At 45.3% G+C, this 19,551-nt stretch overlaps 1 protein-coding gene across 1 annotated transcript in view; it reads left to right on the top strand.

Annotated features, from left to right (window-relative positions):
- hs6st1a (heparan sulfate 6-O-sulfotransferase 1a) overlaps positions 1-19,318 on the top strand; it is a 58,837-nt gene extending 39,519 nt beyond the window's left edge. The window contains exons 2-4 of the mRNA XM_030116252.1: positions 11,902-12,124; positions 14,168-14,416; positions 15,353-19,318. Of these exons, the coding sequence (XP_029972112.1) occupies positions 11,902-12,124; positions 14,168-14,416; positions 15,353-15,679 (799 nt within the window). The 3' untranslated portion in view covers positions 15,680-19,318. The remainder of the gene's footprint in view (positions 1-11,901; positions 12,125-14,167; positions 14,417-15,352) is intronic.
- Positions 19,319-19,551: the final 233 nt, after the last annotated feature.

The raw sequence follows: 19,551 nt of genomic DNA, 5'->3' as shown, positions 1-19,551 counted from the left end.
GTCCTTCCCCCCAGGCACTGCTCATTAGCCCCTTGGCCTTCTCTAAACAGGTGGGGCATGTTTGGCTCAGCCCTCCGACATGCAGTCAGGCTTAATTGGGCTTGGAGGACCCCTTAGCCACACAGACACACACACACACACACACACACACACACACACACACACACACCCATGCATCGCTCATATAGTCGTCCCTCCGTCCTCCCCCTTCACACTTTTCCCTCCATTCTTAAGGAGCCAATTGTCCCCGTCCTATTCCCCAGGGCGGGGTTGTGCTTCCTGGGCCGGACAGAGTAAATCCAGCCCCGGGCTTGTCTCCGGGCCTGGCTGACTGACTGGCCTCCTGGCCGCCCCCTCTGTACCTCCCGTCTTTCCTTTCTCTGTGAAAAAAAGATAACAACCACCACCCATGCCGGCTCCATTGATATGCAGACATATCCCTCAAATGTCAACGGGCTGTTCTAGCCCTTAGCTCCTCCATCTCCGCCCGTGTTTTTCTTTTTTTTTTCTTTTTCCTTTTTTTCCTCCCCTCCAACTCACCTCACCGTTACCTCTCCTCTACCTCTGTGTCTTCATTTTATTTATTTATTTATTTTCCTTCCTTGGCTCGTTCCCAGCTAAACTCTTTGTGTCTTGGTTTCTGGAGATTTTTTTTTGTAAGGAAGATTTCCATCCCCCCCATTATTTCTTTCTGCATTTCTTACTTCTGCTCTTCAAGGATACTCTGAGATGGATAGTTATCCTCATGTGACTCTGCCGTGTTGTGTTTTTTTGCGCCGCCTCTGCGCGTGTGCTCCCCTCTCCGGGTAAAAACGTGAAGCATCGCCGTACCTATCGACGTCTGCATGATTACAGCCGCAACTGCCTGTTAGGGTTTTCTTTTTCTTATTCCACCCTTTTTTTTTTTTTTTTTCCCGGGGAAAACACTTGACGCTGCCTAGACAGTGTGTTTTCTTCAAAAGAGAGAAAAATCCCAGCTTCTCCTGCCTCCTGTCTTTCTCCCAGGCAAACACATGTGTATGCCATCCAACGGCGCTACTGGCTCGGAGATATCTCATTATCCAGTTTATTCATACAAACAAATGGCTGCTTTTTTTTTTTCCTCCTCACACACAACACACAGATGTAGCCACTCAGAAGAGAGGTAAAGAAACTGATGTTTGTGTGTGCGTGTGTGTGCGTGTGTGTGCGTCTCGGTGGCGTTGCGCAGGGCAGGTGGGGAGGTTTGAATGTTAAATGCCTTATCACTCCAATTTCACACTCTCGCCTCCAGTCACGCACACACACACAAACACAATGCACACTCGGAGAAACACCCTGTTGCCTGCAGCCTCGTATGTGACGACTGATTAACGGGGAAACGGGGGGGTCACACAAACACACACACATGCACACACTAATCCCAGCCAGAGGGGAGGTTTTTTTTTTGTGTGTGTGTGTGTGTATGTGTGTGTGTTAATGAGTGTGCACGGCTGCCTCTGTAATGGGGCCACCTGTCTACTCATTAGCCTCGTTACCCAGCCTTTTAATTGCCCCCAAACTCTGCGTTGTGTCTCCTCCTGCTTCTTTCCCTCTTCTTCTTCCTCCTCCTCCTCCTCCTCCTTTCTCTGGTGATTCCTCCTCATCGTGGCTAATGAACTATTGGGACACATCAATAATCTGACATCACCACATACAGAGCGGATTATGTCATGACCTGCAGGTGTGTGAGAGAGAGTGAGTGCGTGTGTGTGTGTGAGCTTACGCATGTGTGTGACTGGGTGGGGCTGTGTGAGCGCTGCACCACCCATATGTCGGTGTATTAGCAAAGTGATCGCTTTGACCTCAGTATCACGAGGATTGTGAACATGATGCAGGATGGAGAGGGTTTATACGTACATGCAGGGATATCGGGTTGATCTGTGTTACCTTGAACAACCTAAAAGCCCCCACCCCCACCCCCACCCCGCCATCTCCCTTTCTGGCTCATATTCCCCTTGCTAAATGGCTGACGTGATGATATATATATATAAAAAAAAGGACTCTGATTACCAGATCTCCAATACTACTGTCCTCACACTTATGATCATGATTATTCGTCTCAGCTTCAGGAAACTATTATATATTGTTTTACTGGATTTTTTTTTTTTTTGTGACTAAGTGTATATTTCCATTTTATTTATTTCATAAGTGCAGCATTTCTCAAAGTTGTTGAGATTCCCTCCAACCCACTCACCGACTTTATTCTCCTATTCGTGTCCTTTTATTTTTTTTTTTCTTGTACCAAATTCAGTTAATAATCACTGCTTTATTACTTTGGGACACAGCGAGAGCCCAAAGGCAAACTTAGCACTGAATCTGCGGTTATTCGTCATCATTTGTCTTGAAAACCGAAGATAAACTGAGATTTTTTGGGGGGGTTATTTTATTTTCTGAAGTCGTGCCAGTGCACTCAGCTTTTCAGGCTGTAACTTCTGTTCTGCTGACACGGCGACGTGAGCCGAGTGTCTCATCTTTCACAGATTAGGCATATCCCAAAATGTCATTTCATCGAACAAAATGGACAAACATCAAGCGACGCTGAAATGAAAGTCAGCGCTGTCTGTCAAATCACTGTAAATATCACCTACAGAAAGGTGTGAATAAATGCGCGCTTAAAAGTTGACTAATGTTCTGGCTCATCTGTAGGAAATAGGAGGCAGCGTTTGATCAGATATCAACAGGATAAGTGCATTTTAGAAATGTTTGACAGTTACACTAAAATACCCATCACACAATCCATCAGATCTGCTCGCTTCGGTCATCATACTTTCCTACCCCATCAAGTAAACATAACTTTGAATTGTGAAAACTTGAAAAATGTGCAGTGATTACTTGTGCAGCCCTCCTTGTCCTCCACCCATCTCCGTCTCACCAAATCCATCTTTTCCCCTCCCTCCCTCCCTCCCTCCGGCTCTCCGGGCCTCCTGTCAGACAGCTCCCTGGGCTGTTGCCAGTCAAGTTACATGAGAGAACAGGCGGTCGTACATTCCTGCTGAACATAACTTTGCACTCAGGGGATTCCCTCCCCTGTCTCACTCTCATTCTTCTGCCCTTTTCTTTGTTTTTGTCCATTCCTCAACTGTAGCGTCCAGCTCTGTGAGTCATGGGCTACACTTCCACCCTCTTCTTGCCCCTTGTTTGCTGCCCCCCCCTTTGTCTTGAGGTTCAGTAAAAATGATGCTCCGCTGGTGCTGAAATGCAACGGACCATGCCCTGTTTTGTGCTCACGGCATTTGCTGTTTTTCACACGCTATCCGTCACGCTGTCCCACTTGCTTTGCCAACTTGCATTTTTTCCCTAATGTGAAGAATCCATAGCATGAAGAGATAAGCTTCGGTGGAGGGACTCCAAACTTTATTAGGACTGACGAAACCTCCCTGTTAGATAAGACTCTTTTCTTAGTCTCGATCTTAATGAGGAAACATTTCTTGGATGGCGTTAACGTCTAAACCTTAAAGATTAGTTTCATCTACTTGATCCAGTCCGGATTAAAAAGAAAAAGAAATTCTCTGTTTTTTGGTTCTCGACCACTCCCTACCCTGACAGTGAGGCTGGTAATCATCAGTATTGCTTGATGTTGTTTTGTAAGTCAAGCAGCCTATACAATGTTCAGAAGTGCCCACAGTTCCCCAAAGCCAATGCAACAACTTTTAATTGCTTGTTTTGTCCAAGAAACACAAGTTTGAGATATAAAAAAAGAATGAAAATGCAAACTTTCACACTTTAAGAAGCTGAAACTGAAAAGAATCAAACAGATAATTAATACGCTCACACTTTTTCCTCTCTTTCCTTTTCTGATCTGTTAATTAACAAATCATGAAGTGTCCCAACTTGCCGTTTGCAATCGGCTGGCACTGTGGAGCAGTGGTTAGCACTGTTGTCCATGCTCAAGCATTTCTTGCGGAGTTTACATGTTCTTGATGCGCACATAATCCAGAGACATGGTTTTTGGGTGATTGTGTGTCTCACTGTGATAGCCCTGTGATTTTGGTGTTACCTGCCTTCCATTCATCTTTTTTTCCATTGACTTTGCAACCTGTGGGAGGTATTTTGGTCTCGTCTCAGGAGTTTTATCGGGTACTGGTGCAAGTAGGAGTGGTAGGTAATTCCTGACAATACATTCAGGGAGTTCATACTTGGTTTTTCCACTGCGTTCATCAACATGCTGTCTGCTGAATGACACGTTGGTTTATCGTGTTTGCATATTAACTCAGTATCATATCCTAAAATTAGTGGGAACATTTCTCAATCATGACTTCAGTGTTGACCTGAATAAACATGAACTTCTGCCACAGCTATCAGAGTGATTAAATAATGGTCAGCAAGTCCTGCACACTTTGTGAAAATTGAATTACAAGCCATTCCACTTTAAACCTACTTATCCTCAAGCAAGTTCGGAAGATGAGTGGATGAATATTTGCAGTGTTTTTGTGACTTTGTAGATTCTTATTTGCATGTTGTTTCAGGCAGTCATTATGAAAGCTTGTTCTCCAAATCAAAAGTGAAAAGTGTTCAATTTGTTTGTTTTGGCAAACCATCCGTGCCAAATATTTGTCTAGTAAAATTCAATTTATAATTACGTAACAAGCCGCAAATGTTTGTTTTTGGGGTTTTTTTTATGCTTGAAACTCTCAGTATTAAATTTGCAGTGTAGTTTCCTACAAATCAGACAGCCACTCACTCGGTTGCTCATTTCAACATTATTAGACCAAAGTGGTGACATTTCTTCATTTCATAATAATAAAGTTTCTAATAAACAGTGACGCAGTGGATTGATGTGGTCTGATTGAGTTGCAAAATAATGACAAGTTGTCTAATAAAAGAGATGATTCACTGCTTTCTTGCGCCTGATATTGGGAAGTGAACATTTTTTCAGGCTCTTTTTTTTGGATGTTTAGTTGGACGAAATCAACAGTCTTGAAAAATGTCAGTGTACGTGTAATAATTTTTCTACGTTTCCAAAAGAAATAAACTTAACAGAAATAAATTACTGGGTTAACAGTTTATGAAAATTATGGTCTGGTGACTGCATTAGCTCTACTTGTCTATTCTACTTTAATTCACTGAGACATTATGTTTTTCTTTTTTTTTTTTTTCTTTTTTTAGATTTTGAAGATAATCCACTTTTTCCTGTGTTGTATATCAGTTTTATTCCAACTTGAGCCGACTACTGACACTGAGTGAAAGACAGGCTTCTCCTCTGACAGGTTGCCAGTCCATCACAGGACTAACACAGAGAGACACTCCATCACCCACCCCACGCAAACGCAAACATTTACATCTATCCGTCCATCTTGCGTACTACATTGTCCAGCTCAGGGCCTCGGGGTGCTGGAACAGGCTGCAGCTGACTGCGGATGTCTCCACGTGTCTCTCTTGCCACATCAGCACGTATCCAGTTGCGTCTGGATGTTTTTGATATATAGAAAAAGCATACAAGTGGAAAATATTCAGAAGTCTTAACGTCTTGGCGAGTTCGACTTTTCTTATACCACAAGAGAACAAAGACTTTCCGCCTGTGTCCTGATATTTAACCGCACTCTGCTGGATGCTGGCTTCGGTCTGCCGTGGCCCCTTTTCTGTCCCCGCACTCCAACACTGTCGCCACTGTCTCCGGTTACTCCCCTTCCCTCTAAATCTCCCTTTCCCTTTTCACCCCGTCTCTCATACGTCTTCTGTGTTTAAAGTCCAAATTGCCGAGGCAGCCCGCCTGAGTCCCGGGGCCGTTATTGATCAGCGAACAAAGAGAGCGGTGCGGGGAGCCGGGGCGGTTCAGAGACGACGCCTGGAGAGCTCGTCTGAACCGGAGGGGTCTATTTCTGTCTGTCTCGACGCATCATTACGAGGCAGGAGACACTCAGGACACGCGGGATGAGATGAGGGACGGTTAGCGGAGGAGGGGAGGGCAGGAGTAGGAGGCAGGGCGCGGGGTGAGGTTTAGTCTCGGTCACCTTTTCAGAGGGACCGAGAGGTGAACGGGCCAGTCTCAGTCTGCCGTGGGTGTCTGTAGCCCCAAGCCTGTCAACTCCCAAACAACTCTGTTTGTTTTCTGATGCACGAGGTCAACACACGTTCACCCTGACAGTCTATTATTTTTGGCTCGTGTGTGTGTGTGTGTGCGAGTCTGTCCAGATAATTGACGTGTATTACGGCACAAAGAAAAAAAAAGGGTGGGGGGTAACGGGAAGGAATTAGCAGCAGCCTACTAAAAATTCAAGTCCCAACATGTTGCTCCTTGCTCTCCCTTTTCTCAGCACACACACACACACACACACACACACAGGCGCAACCACACACACTGATATCATCTGCATTTACAGCCAGCACATTCCTTGGGTCCGGTCCTGCCGCTGCATACAGAGAAGGGGATACCAGGGCTTTCCTTGGGACTCACACATGCCTCAAGATCCTGTGGAAAAGTGCTGAACTTCCCCTTATTGACAGCAGCTGCTGTGGTATCTTGAGTATTTGAATTAAACACACTTTTGTTTAACGAGAGCATCCAACAGCATCCTGTATCTTTTCTGTAAACATAGGTTTCATAGCTTCTACAGTGCCACAGCAGTGCTGTAGTGGTGGCGGTTAGCGCTAATGTCTCGCAGCGAGACGACCACAGCTCGATTTCGGGTTTTCTCTGTGGGGTTTTCGTGTTTTGTCTGTGCACGTTGGGTTTTCCTCACGTGGCAGTGATGCTCTATCAGCTGGGATTGGCTCAAGTTCCAACAACTCCAAGTCGTGAAAGATTGATGAATGAACTTCGACTGTAGGATGAATGAGGCTGTCAGGAAGTATCGCCTCAGAGAGCCGTCATATCCTGTTTGGGGCTCTTTGGTCGGCGCAGCACTCCTCCTCCATTTGAGTGTGTTTAAAGGTGAACCGAAGTCTGCTTTTTGAACAGACCTGTCAGCTTTTTTACAAGACAGGGTTCAGATTGTGGTGTTCACACTCAATTGGAAAGTACCAGTTTAGCACTTGTTTCACTGTTAGTTTTAATCCAAACAAACTTGACGGGAGTGACGCTCCCAACATTCACTATTTGCAGGGTCAGCTGGCGTTTTCTCAGCTTTTCTCATTCTGTCCGACGTCTGTCCAAAGTAGTTTTTGCCACCCTGTGTACTTAAACCACCTGCTGTCCTTTGTGAATATGAAAAGAATGAGCGTTGGTAGAAACTGGAGAAATCACATTTTCTCCGTATCCAAACATCTTTGATGAATTAGGTTCTACCGATGTTTCTTTTTTTTTTTTTTTACGACAGCCAGCCTTCATTCAGAAGTCCTGATGAATTGTTGGCACATCGTTGAGCCGAGCAGCGATTCTGCTGAACAAATGAAAGAAAAACACAACCTGCCACCAATGATGAATCTCCCTCGCTCGATATGGATTTGAATATTGTCTGTATTTGCCAGTCGCGGTTTTAGTCTGGCACAGTTTGCTATCTGCGTGATTGAACTTCTTTCTTCCGGGTGACTACGGTGTCTTTTCTCTGTGATGTTTTTCTCCCACCTTTTTCTCTCTTAAGTGGGCTCAGGCTCCATTTTTAGAGGTGGGAAAGAGCTGTGTTGTTGAGTGGATCTGGTTTCAGCAAACATCCGTGGACTATTAATAAATCATGGTTGTTCTGCGCAGCGTTGGGGGATCGGGTGGGGCTGGGTGGGGGCTTTTGGCGTCACTCTGTTTGTCTGTCTGGGTGCGTGCATATGTAAATCGTACAAGCAGCCACCAGATTATATTTAAACAAGATTTCTAAACTTTTTCTCACTCTGGGGAGAATAAAGGACTTTGTAACTCTTGTATATCACAGCTGCAAACCTCTCCCTGCATTGTTTGTGGTTGGAGTAGTTCTCTTGTAGCTTCATATTCCTTCATTTGCACAAAATCCAAAACAGTAATCAGCCGTATGTGGAATGCAAACCTAATCCTAATTGATGATTCTTTTGTTTTGGGAACCATTTACAAAACAAAACCAAAGCACTGCAAGGGAAATTAAAGTTTGCAGTGCATCCTTCAAGACATTACTCAAAAGTTTGAGATTTCAGCAGAACTAATTTGCTCAGAGAGAGAGAGAGAGAGAGAGCGAGAACACAAATGTCGTGAGACTCAGCGGCAAGAGGGAAAAGGAAAGGAGCAGAAAGTGGACTAAAAACAGAAAGGCAAAGATATAAAGAGAAGGGAAGGAGAGGTTAAGGAGGGAAGGTAGAGGTTGTAGAAGCAGTGATTTGTGACCCGCAGGAAACAGGCACTTTTTTTTTTTTTTCCTTTTGGTTCTGAGCTCTTGAGAGGCCGTAACAAGCCCAGGCGCTGTGTGTTTCCTCTTGATAACGCTAACCAAACCTCGGATGTACTCAGTCATGCCACAGAGGCTGACCTGCACGGCCATTAGAATGCTGATTCTGGCCAACTCTCTGTTTAAGCTGCTACGATTTTGTTTAAGTCTGCCTATTGTCTCACTAAAATGGTGAAGAATTACAAATATACAACATTTCCGAACATATTATTTTTGCACATGAGGAAGAAACTGACAAGTGTGCTTATTCTTATCTACAAATGAAGAACACAATTGAGGACAGGAAATAATGAGGTCAAAAAGTCTTCCAAGTGAGAAATATGTTCCTGCTTATGTAATGTGTTTTCAGATTTTCCTTTTTTTTTTCTTTATCAGTCAGACATTTGCTGCGCTTCTTCCTGCTCTTAAAGCCTCAGATTTGAATTCCGTCGTAGAGATCAGAAAGTGGGAGGTAAAAGACAAAACCGTCCTTATTCAGTTGCAATCCCACAGCGGATCCTGACAATAGCTTCATCACACCTCTCTCTGCCAAGCACTCGCTCTTTTCCCTGTCAGCACACTCCTCACACCAGATAGGATGAATCAATAAGACGATAAAGCGCCGGCCGATTAGTCGACACATTTGATAACTGAAAAATGCAATTTTGAGGGCTTTTGCGGGCGGTGCTGAAGACGTTCCTCCATTTCTCTTTTGCTGATAACACATAAAAAAAAAAAAAAAAAGGGAATACAGGGGGAAATTTTAGTGGAAAAATGTATCGCACGTAAACGTAAGTCTGCAAGAGGGGCCCTCAAGGTGCCGCTTCCAGACTGCAGATTCCAGCGCTCAGCTGGAGGATGATGCCCTGAAATCTCGACAGTGAGAGATTGAGCGTTAGCTTTGAAGTTAATTTGACAAGTGCGCGTGTGTTTCAACTGTAAGCAATATCACCTGGGGGGAGCGTATCGGCTGTAACGTTCAGTCACCTCAGAGTGCGTGGGTGTGTGTGTGTGAGAGAGAAAGTGTGTAAGAGGAAGTGGACTCGCCCTTGTGTCTGTACGTGGGTGTGTTTTGAGGAAGTGTGTGAGAGGAAGTGGAATTGCTTGTGTGTGTGTGTGTGTGTGTGTGCACGTCCATATGTGAAAGTGTATCAGAGGAAGTAGACTTACTGCCGTGTGTGTGCGTGCGTGTGTTTTGAAGATCATTACCTGGGGATCTGAGTCCACGGCCAGACATCATTAGGCTTTAAGGCGAGGAAGTCTCCACGGCACCAGTTCTGCAGTCTCCCTGACCCAGCAGACACGACAGGCAGGCATGCCGTTTAAGATCATTTATTCGGGTTTGCATGTGTACCCTTGTGTGTGAGAAAGTGTGTGTGTTATTTATTTATTTTTGCCTGGTAATATGCCTGAGCCTTCATTATAGCAGGAGCCATAACTTTGATAAATCACTTGGGCTTGGGGCCCTCACTGCTTTCACAGTATTAGAAAACTAATTGAAATTCTCTTCCGCCCCCTCCTCTCTCTCTCTCTCTCCCTCTTTCTCTTTTTCGCTCTCCCCATTCTCTTTCTCTCTCCCGCTCCCTCTGTCTTTTTTTCACCCTCTTCTCCCTCGTTCTCCCTCTTCGTCTCCGTTGCGAGGGCCAAACAGTGCCGTGTTTTTTCAGGGAATGGAAGCCAAGAGGGGGAAAATGTCATCACTGATTTAATAGGCGTGTTCTTACTCAGAAACACACATCGGCCTCACACACACTCGCACAAAAACACACACTGCACTCTGGGGAGTGTTAGGAATCCTGATAATGTCATCATAGGAATCTCCATAATGTACCCCGGACTCCTGCGGGCTCCAGATCTGACTCTGCCTCCTCTGTTTTTGATTAGATGGGTGGGGAGGGGGCGAGATTTTAGGTTTAGGTTGATGGGATTTAGAGTTTAGATACTTGTTTCTATGGCTGTGATCCCCCCTGCTGTCACCCGGATTGAGGGTCTGTTTGGTTCGTTGCCTGGGATCTCCCAGCTGCCACTGGATTGCAGCTTTAGTCGTTTTATTGTCCGTGATCCCCCTGCTGCTACTTGATTTGTTTCGTTTGCAGAAAATCTCTCTGTGCTGCAGTCCAAATTCAGGGTGTGGTGGTTGTTTTTTTTGTTTTTTTTTTGCACAGGATCTGCCTTGATGAATTTTGTTTTTGCAGTCCAGGATCTCCTCTGGCTGCTGGATTGCTTTATGAGTCTCCGTCTCTCAGCTGTCACTAGATTTAGAGCCTGCTCGTTTTGTTGTCCAGGATGTCCCTGCCGCCGCTGGGTTTAACCGCTTTTTAATATCCAGACACTGCTACTGTTTATCGTGACACTTGGGGCTTCGCCTCCGCGCAGCAAAACCCCCGTCCTCCGGCCCAGCGGGCTTTGCGGTGCGAGGCCAAAGATTTAGCGATGAAAGGAGAAAATCTGCGTGTGCTTATGTGAGGCGGCTCGTGTGAACCGGGCGATTTCGTGGAGTCCCGTCAGTACACAAAATTCTCTCTGCAAACATTCCTCCGACGTGATGCAAACCCAGGAGACCGGGGGAGGCAGCACATGTGCTTCGGACAGGCGGCGTGCGGCTGTTGCCCAGATGAATCCATACCGTCACACACAAGCACGCACATGCACCGGCTGACTGCGTGCGCGGCTAATGAGGACGTGTTGATTGATTAGGCTGCAGTAATTAGCCGGTGTGTGAAGGCCTGGAAAGGTCCCGGCCCCGGTGGGAGCGTCCCCTCTGGAGGGACTCTGAACTGTGGCGTGCACCATTACATTACACACACACACACACACACACACACACACGCGCCACAGAAATGGTCCCATCCAAATCTGAGATGCGGGATGAGTCATCTCTCAGAGGCAGACCTAATACTTGGTGCAAGTGTGAAGCGAGAGGAAGGATGTTTGCTGTGCGCCTGTGTGTCGGAGTCTTAAGACATCAGGATGTCTGCGTGTGTGTGTGTGTGTGTGTGTGTGGGTGTGTGTGTGCGGCGCCGAGATGTGTGTTGGAGAGTGAGATGTGCTTGTGCCAGCACTTTCTCTTCCTTCTCATTGTGGCCCAAATGCTGACCCGAGCCTTACAAATCAACTCTCTTCCAATTGTTTTTTTTTTTTTTTTTTTCCCCTCCTACATCTCATTTGCTTTGTGATTTCCACACATCCTCTCTGCTCATCCCAGAGCCGCTTCTAGTAAATGCAAATAATATCATGCTAAGTATGACAACCTCAGTCTTTAGCCTGAAGTCAGGAGGCTGTAGACTGAGCCGCTGTATTAAACCATTGCACACACTGCCACCTGATGGACAACTTTGGAATCACATGTGCAGTTGATGAGCTTGTTGCTGCACTGGTTTAGATTACTTTGCTTTAGTCTTGGTCTGTACAAAATCATTGATTTAATGAAAGCAGCAAATTCACTTGACTTCAATTTCTTCATTGCATCAAAGTCCTTACCTCTTTAGATGTATTCATTGTGTTTGCATCACTTTTCTGCAATCGGTTTGATGATTTGCTAATAAAAACATTTTCCCCCCTTCCATTCCTTTCTTTTACCTCCGATCCCCACCGTCCCTCTTCTCTCCACAAACAGGAAGTTCTACTACATCACGCTGCTGAGGGATCCCGTGTCCCGCTACCTCAGCGAGTGGAGGCACGTGCAGCGGGGAGCCACGTGGAAAACGTCGCTGCACATGTGCGACGGACGCACCCCGACACCCGAGGAGCTGCCGTCCTGCTACGAGGGGTCCGACTGGTCGGGATGCACCCTGCAGCAGTTCATGGACTGTCCCTACAACCTGGCCAACAACAGACAGGTATCTACGCTCAGACGTGCGTGACGGTGAATCAGAAGAACAGTGAAACGGCACAGGAGGCGTGACACAGAAACCGGTGCGGTGATTAAAAGAAGCACCACGGAGAAGGAGAGAGCTCCGGAATTCTCCACCATCGGACTCCGTTTTTTAGCCATTTGTGCTAAAAACTGTGTTTTATGGCCCACACTCAAGGAGCAGCTGATTTCAGCTATTTATCACAGCCACCCAGCCAGCCAGCATCGCTATACGTGACCGGACTGCTCTGCTGTCTCATTGACTTGGTTTTTATTTTACTCACCATAAAGATTATTGTACAGACACTGTCAGGCAGCACCAGGGAAAATTACATCTCTGCCAAAAACAGATTAAAGCTTGAAAAATGTAATTTTGTCTTCTGTTGCAGTTAAAGGAGGGGAAACCCGAATTAGGTTTTCATTTGATTTCTTACATTCGGACTGAGGAAAGTGCATGTTTAAGATGACAGCCTCTTCCTCCGTCTCCTGCACACAGACACACATTTTACTCACACACAGGCAGGAGTTCGCCTGCTGGCCATAAACACCTCAAATTCACACCTTCTTTTCTCATGCTATCTCAGTCTCCCACCTCAACGTGTTGGCCAGCTTATCTCATCTGAGCCTGCGGGTGTTATTACTCAGGGTCGTATGACTTATAAATGTGGCACACACACTCACACACACTAACTTGAGGGCTCCTGATGGACCCGGCAGGCAAGCTGAGGTGCACACGGTGTACTCTTGTGAATCCAAATTGATGGTGTGCTCTCTCTGTTGCTTCACTGTACCTGTAAGGGCTCCTGAATGCACTCGGTAAAGAATTCGGAAATCACTCCTGCATCATGAAAGCATAATAGGAAAAGTGGTGAATTTTGCTGAAATGCAAAAGTTGAAAAGGGAATCGCAGACTTTTGGATTCAGGACAGATTTAAGTTGGCGAATTTTCATCTCTTTTCCCTTGCCAGTTGTTAAAACTGAAAGCCAAATTGCAACAAAGGAAAATACATAAGCGGACTACATATTGACTGATATCCAACAAACAATGACGTATATATGAAAATACATTCTCAATCAAAAGTAATCTGTCATTACCAAGTGAATCATCCCCAAAAAGAACAAGCTATGATTATAATAAATATTCTCTTGGAACAATCCGTCTCTATAAAATGAATAAACTTTTTTCCAGTTCATCTCATCTGGTATAAAATAGGATTTAGAGATTGTCTCTGAGCCCTCTGACACCAGAGCATCGATGTCAACTGTGATCATTGTGAGGCCCACAAATATTTTATCCTCACTCCATGACAGCTAAATCATGCCCAAGTGACTTTACTACAATGATATCTCACCGTTTTATAAGCCCATTGGAGGGACTCGATTAAAAAAGATTAATCAGGGGCTGTGTAATTAATTAATTGCTATAAATCGCATTTCAATTTTGTCTGTGTTTGAAAGAGAGGCCATCATTTTTCAGTACTTACTGATTCTGGTAGATGAATTAATGAATAATCAGTAGATTTGCATACATCGCATGCTTTGGTGATATTTAAAAACCTTTTTGCATATTTTGCACACAGCCGTGCTCTTATCTTCCATCCAGTAATTAATTTATGAAATGAAACTTCCTATTAACCATGAAACACTTCTCATTCACTCAGTCAGATATTCAGTTTGCATGTTCTCTCCGTGTGTGCTTCGGTTTCCTCCCAGTATTCTGGTTTTCTGCCACAGACAGCTGGTTGGATGACTTATCCAATGACGTATTGATTTTTGGAAATGAATTCAAATCATTGCGAGGTTAGATGTGGGTTCATTAATAGAGAAAATAATCAGCTGTTAAATGGATGATGAAGATAATCGTTAGTTGCTGCCCGGACTCGTGTTTCATCATTTATTTACAAGGCAATCTTTCTCCTTTGCTTAAGAAAGCAAAATATCATAACGGCGCTCTTCAACATTAATAAGTGATGAGATTTAAACTGGCCTCCGCCAGACTCCTTCACTTCTATTTCCCTGCTGTCTACAGGTGCGAATGTTAGCGGACCTGAGCCTCGTCGGCTGCTACAACATGTCAACGGTGCCGGAGAAGAAACGGGCCCAGCTTCTCCTGGAGTCGGCCAAGAAGAACCTGCGAGACATGGCCTTCTTCGGTCTGACGGAGTACCAGAGGAAAACCCAGTTCCTCTTTGAGCGGACCTTCAGGTTGCGCTTCATCAGGCCTTTCATGCAGTACAACAGCACCCGGGCAGCCGGGGTGGACCTGGACAACGCCACGGTCAGTGCAACGCCTCGCTCACTGACAGAACAAGTCCTCAGGAGTGATCGCATTATGTGTTCTGACAGTCGCATCTGTCACAAGACCTGATTAAACTTTTCACATTTTGAGGAAGACCCTCATAATTGAACATAGTGTTGACCTGATAGGAACGATAACCTGAAAGAAAAGGAAAAAATACGAAAAAGGGGAACCACAGAAAGGAAACACTTTGTTCTTACATTGCTGTGAAATGAGTTGGGACGGACTGTCGCCGTTCAAAAACAGCAGCTTCACACTTTGATTGGTCCAGTGTGGGACTTCTTAAAGCTCAATTCCCAGGAAAATATTATAAAAAAAAAAAAAAAAAAAAGAAAAAGAAAAATATCCTCCAGTGCTCAGCAGACTGGTGATTTATACATCAAACTCAGCTGGGTGGTGAGAAAATAAAGTATGCACAGCAGAAGAGAGACGCAGCAGAAAGGTGCACCGGTGGTTGTTATCACTAAACCGGGGAAGTTTGGCTCCGCTCCTGTCAGACTCCAGAGTGCGGCCTTTTGGATGTTTTATTCAACAATCAAACCCAACCCTTTACAGCCAGTGAATGAAATGAAAGAAAATCAAATCATTCAGAAGAGTGTTTACTTTAGACTTTGCTGCGGAGCCGCTGGAAGCCCGCTCGTGGCTTTAAGGTCCCACGGAGTCACTTTTGATTAAGATCGGTCGCTAAATTATTTGACGGCCGCTTTGTGGAAAAAATGAGGTCTTTGTGATTTGGACAAGAGCTGCACGCCGCCTTCCTGGCTCGATTCTCAAAAAATAGAAATTTCTCAAGTTGTCTGGAATTTTTTTTAGTGTGTTTATGAACTACTAATATTCTAGTAATTTTCAGCTTGTAATGTTGTGATCAACTAACCAACCTGAATCTGACAGCCGTAAACATCTTGTTATTTGCAGGTCCAGCGTATAGAGGAGCTGAACGAGCTGGACATGGAGCTTTACGACTACGCCAAGGACCTGTTCCAGCAGCGGTACCAGTACACCAGGCAGCAGGAGAGGCGGCAGCAGCGCATCAAGAACCACCTGCAGCAGAGCCACCAGGGCCTGGGGCTGGGCGTGAGCCTGTGGCCCTCCCGCAGCCGGCAGAGCCTGGCGTCGGCGCTGGAGGACGGCGAGGGGGAGCGGGAGGAGAGGGAGGAGGGCGAGGAGGGCGGCAGAACGGAGGAGGCGGGCAGCAGGCTCCCCACGGAGGACTACATGAACCAGATCATCAACCGCTGGTAGCAGCAGAACCAGAACAGACCGAGATGCATTTGTAATGTGAAATACACACACACACACACACACACACACACACACACACACACTCTCACACACATATTTACATTGACAGAAAAGCGGCGCCCGCATCCGGCGACCCAGAACTGACTGAGAAAACAGACTAAACCAGGGAGCCGGGCCGCAGGAATCAGGGTCCAGGCGGTCGTGCTGTGGAAACCCGAGCTTGATTGATTGCGTCGGCTCACATTATTGAGGTTTGCCCCGTTGTTATTAGCGCCTGCTTGCCCTCGCTCCTCCTCCTCCTCCCCCCCACCCCTCCCGCATTTCGTTGTCTCTCCCATCATCATTACTGACTGAGCGGAGGAGAGATATTTTTAAAGCTGCTGACAGCCGAGTATCTCGACACCTCTCCCGCCTCTGCTACTCCTCCCGCGTTCCTTTTCCCTTCTCTGTGGCCTGATATGGAGCATGAGGAAATCAAATTACGTCTGTGAATTTCCCGCTAATCCCTGCAAACGGACCAGTGTGCTTCCTGGACGCTCCGGTTTCAAAGGAACTGGGGGGAAAAGTGTGAAAGCGTGCCGACGGCAGGGCTGAACAAAGAGGCTGGTGGGAGTACATGAGAGACTGGACTTGAAAAGGACGGAAGACGGAGAGAGAAAAAGTCTGACTCGGTTGTGTAATAAAAGCTTTTTCTGCTTAAAAAAAAAAAAAAAATCAGCCATTTCAAACATGAACATGCTTCAGTCATGAAATCGTGGCATCCTCATTCTCATTTTAGGATGATTTCAATTGTATTTTACTTTTATGTTTATGCTTTTTAAAAAGCAGAATTGTAATAACACTGAGACCAATATTGCTGCCTAAAGAAAAGTGATTCCTTTATTTCTTTATTATTATTTGTTTTATAAGTCAAAGGTAATGGATCGGATTGATGTACAATGGACCATAGCCATTACCGAAGCCTTGCTTCGTGGGGGAGGGAGGGGGGAGGAAGGTTCCCGGAGCTCCTGTCACTTAACCAGTTCATTATTTCTCCTTTTCTCCCCATTTTGTGGGTCTCGGTCCTGCAGAGAATGACGGCCAATTACAGAGCCCAGCCTCACACAGGTGCGAAGAAATCAAAGACGGGGAGGGGAGATGGAGGAGGGGGGGGGGGTCTGCTGTAGGCTGGAGAAACTGTGCTGCATGAGCGGCAAGCGCTTCGGGAACCTTAACTCAGACAAATGCTTGAGACGGGAGCGCAGGAACTACTGGTCACCATGGCAATGTGAGCCCTTAATGTAGTGGGTGGCACTTTTCTCTTTCTCCTCTTTTTTTTTTTCTTTCTTTCTTTCTTTCTTTCTTTTTTTTACCCCGACGGCGTTGTAAAAAGCGGCGGTCTCGTACAAGCCTCTGCCTCACCTGCTGAAAGGGCTCACACAGCGCCGGTGACCCGTCGTTCCTCCGAGCGGTTCGGCCTGAAGAGCGGACAGGGCGAGGTAGCAGTGCCTCTATGTACTGGGATCATAGTCTACATACATATTGACAGATATTATGTCTGCATTATACTACAGTAATTTCTCTGACTACTTGTGTGTGTGTGTGTGTGTGTGTATGTGTGTGTGTGTGTGTGTGTGTGTGTGTGTGTGTGTGTGTGTGTGTGTGTGTGTGTAAATAGTATGTACAGTATGCCTTTGATTGGCGTATGTGTATGCCTTTGTAAATAGTGTGCCTGACTGACAGAATGGTTGGTGTGTTTTGTGAATGACTGGTTTCATGACCAATTATATTTTTTTTTGTTTGTTTGTTTGGGTGGCAGAGGGCGGAGGAACACAGTTTCTCCTGCAGGATGTCGCTGCAGCGTGACCGTCACAGGGATGCAAGCCAGTAATACCCCCCCCCGAACGATTCTCCCTCTTCTTGTCTCCTTCTCGTTACTTGTGCACAAATCAGGACAGAATCACTAAATTTACCTAAAGACCTGAATTGTTTTTATGTTTTTTTTTTAATTGAGGGAGTAGTTGTCGTGTGACCTGTTCGTGACCTTTCTGACTGAGTTACGTTAAGTTGATGCAGACCACCTGAAGTAATCACATTTCTATTTTTTTTAGACTGCGCTGCAGCTGCAGCTCACACCCTCAGATGAATTTTCCAGCCTCCAAAAGACTGAGCTGTTGACCAGGTCCAGGTTTAGCGCTGTGGTATCTCATTCTGGTCATGAAAGCCTGCAGTCCTGCATGTTTTACATCGTGAATCTAATGAATTTGTCATCGTGGAGCTCCGCAGAACACCTGATAACGAGACGCTCGTTACAGATCCACCTGACTTGACTTGGAGCGCTGAAGTGCCAAAAACATGCAGGATTGTGGTTCTCCTTGTCCAGGATTGGACAGCCTGAACGGTGTTTGAGTAAGTTTATGGAGTGGCAAGGTCACAGATGACGTTAATGTGCGTTCAGTCTGCAGGAGCTGAAATGCATCTTTTGCCATCTGTCTGTATTTGACCAGTGATTGTCAGAGAAGAGGAATATTTAACTACAGATGAACTCAGCATTTCCAAGCAAGGCTTTCATTCATAAAATCAGTGTTGTGAAGTTAGCCGGTTTCAATAATTGTGCCCACCTTATGAAAAATAAGGCGAGGCTGTGAGCCACATCTGCTCAAGCTCCAGAAGTAGTCGGGTCTATCCCGTTGTGTTCCAGCTGCTGAACCTCACTATTGTGAACATTTCTCCTTTAAAAAAACAAAAACAAAAAAAAAAGTGATTACGGCTTTATGAGTTTTTATTATTTCCCTACAAGACTCGCAGATTTAATTGGATGCAATAAGGGATTTAAAATGAGTTTGATGAATCCCCCTAACCCTATCTACAAACAAAGCAATAAGAGGAGGAAACCAATGATAAAGAGGAGAGGAGATTGCGAAAAATGGGACGGGAGGAAGACGTGTCACAGCGGGATCTAATTAAACCGAATGTAGTCCAGGTTCAACGTCATTACTCAGAGGGTGCATGTGACAACAGGCTGCTTTGGTATTTAGATGAATAACAATGCAATCCCATTTTAACAGTGGACTTTTTTTTTTCTTTTTTTAGAGGAACACTAAAAGAAAAAAGACAGATTAGCTGGACTTGTTAAATTTCAGCTGCTCACTCCCGATCCTCCCGCTGCTCCCTGTTTGACGAGCTGAAGGTTGATTTATGAAGGGAAGGAGAGAAGAACAAGGAGGATGATGAAAAATGTTGGGACACATCCAGTCAGTATGCTTTTTTTTTTTTGTGCTGTTTTTGTTGTTTTAGCCTCCTAAGTAATGCAATAGGGGCAGAGAAATGGATACGGAGAGAGAGATCTCCCCCTTTTTTTTTCCTCACGTCAGCTGTCATTGTTATTCTTGAAACTGGAGACTTAAAAACACTGCAGCTCCAGGCAGTTTGCCCAAAACATCATTTCATTTTTAATTTTTTTATCTTTTTTTGCAAACAGTCCATGTTTGGGCTCCACACCAAAATGTCCTCTCTGTATTAGTGGTCAAAGATTGGCTACAAAGGCAAATCTCTGTCTCCAGAGTGTTTTATTTTCAGTGTTCCAGTTTCAAGTGACCGACAGACTCCAAGTGGTCCTCAGAAAAAATATTTCCCAGTACCTCAGCAGTGTGTAAGAAGAAGAAAGAGGGAAAAAAAAAGAAATGCTCGATCCTTTTACTGAAATGATTCCAGAAATGGTGGCTCTGCTCAAATATTTTGTGTCTCATCACTATGTGTATCTGATGTCTTAACAGCATTTCTTTTGTGACAATGAAAGCAACCCAGGTGTCGCTAGCGTCATCCCATACTATTTTTTTACAGATGTGTTAAAAGAGAGTGTGATAGAGACTTGTTTTTTTTGTTTTTTTCGT

This window comes from Salarias fasciatus, chromosome 19 (genome assembly GCF_902148845.1).
Source record: "Salarias fasciatus chromosome 19, fSalaFa1.1, whole genome shotgun sequence".
NCBI classification, from domain to species: domain Eukaryota; kingdom Metazoa; phylum Chordata; class Actinopteri; order Blenniiformes; family Blenniidae; genus Salarias; species Salarias fasciatus.
This window is presented reverse-complemented; position numbering and strand designations above follow the sequence as displayed.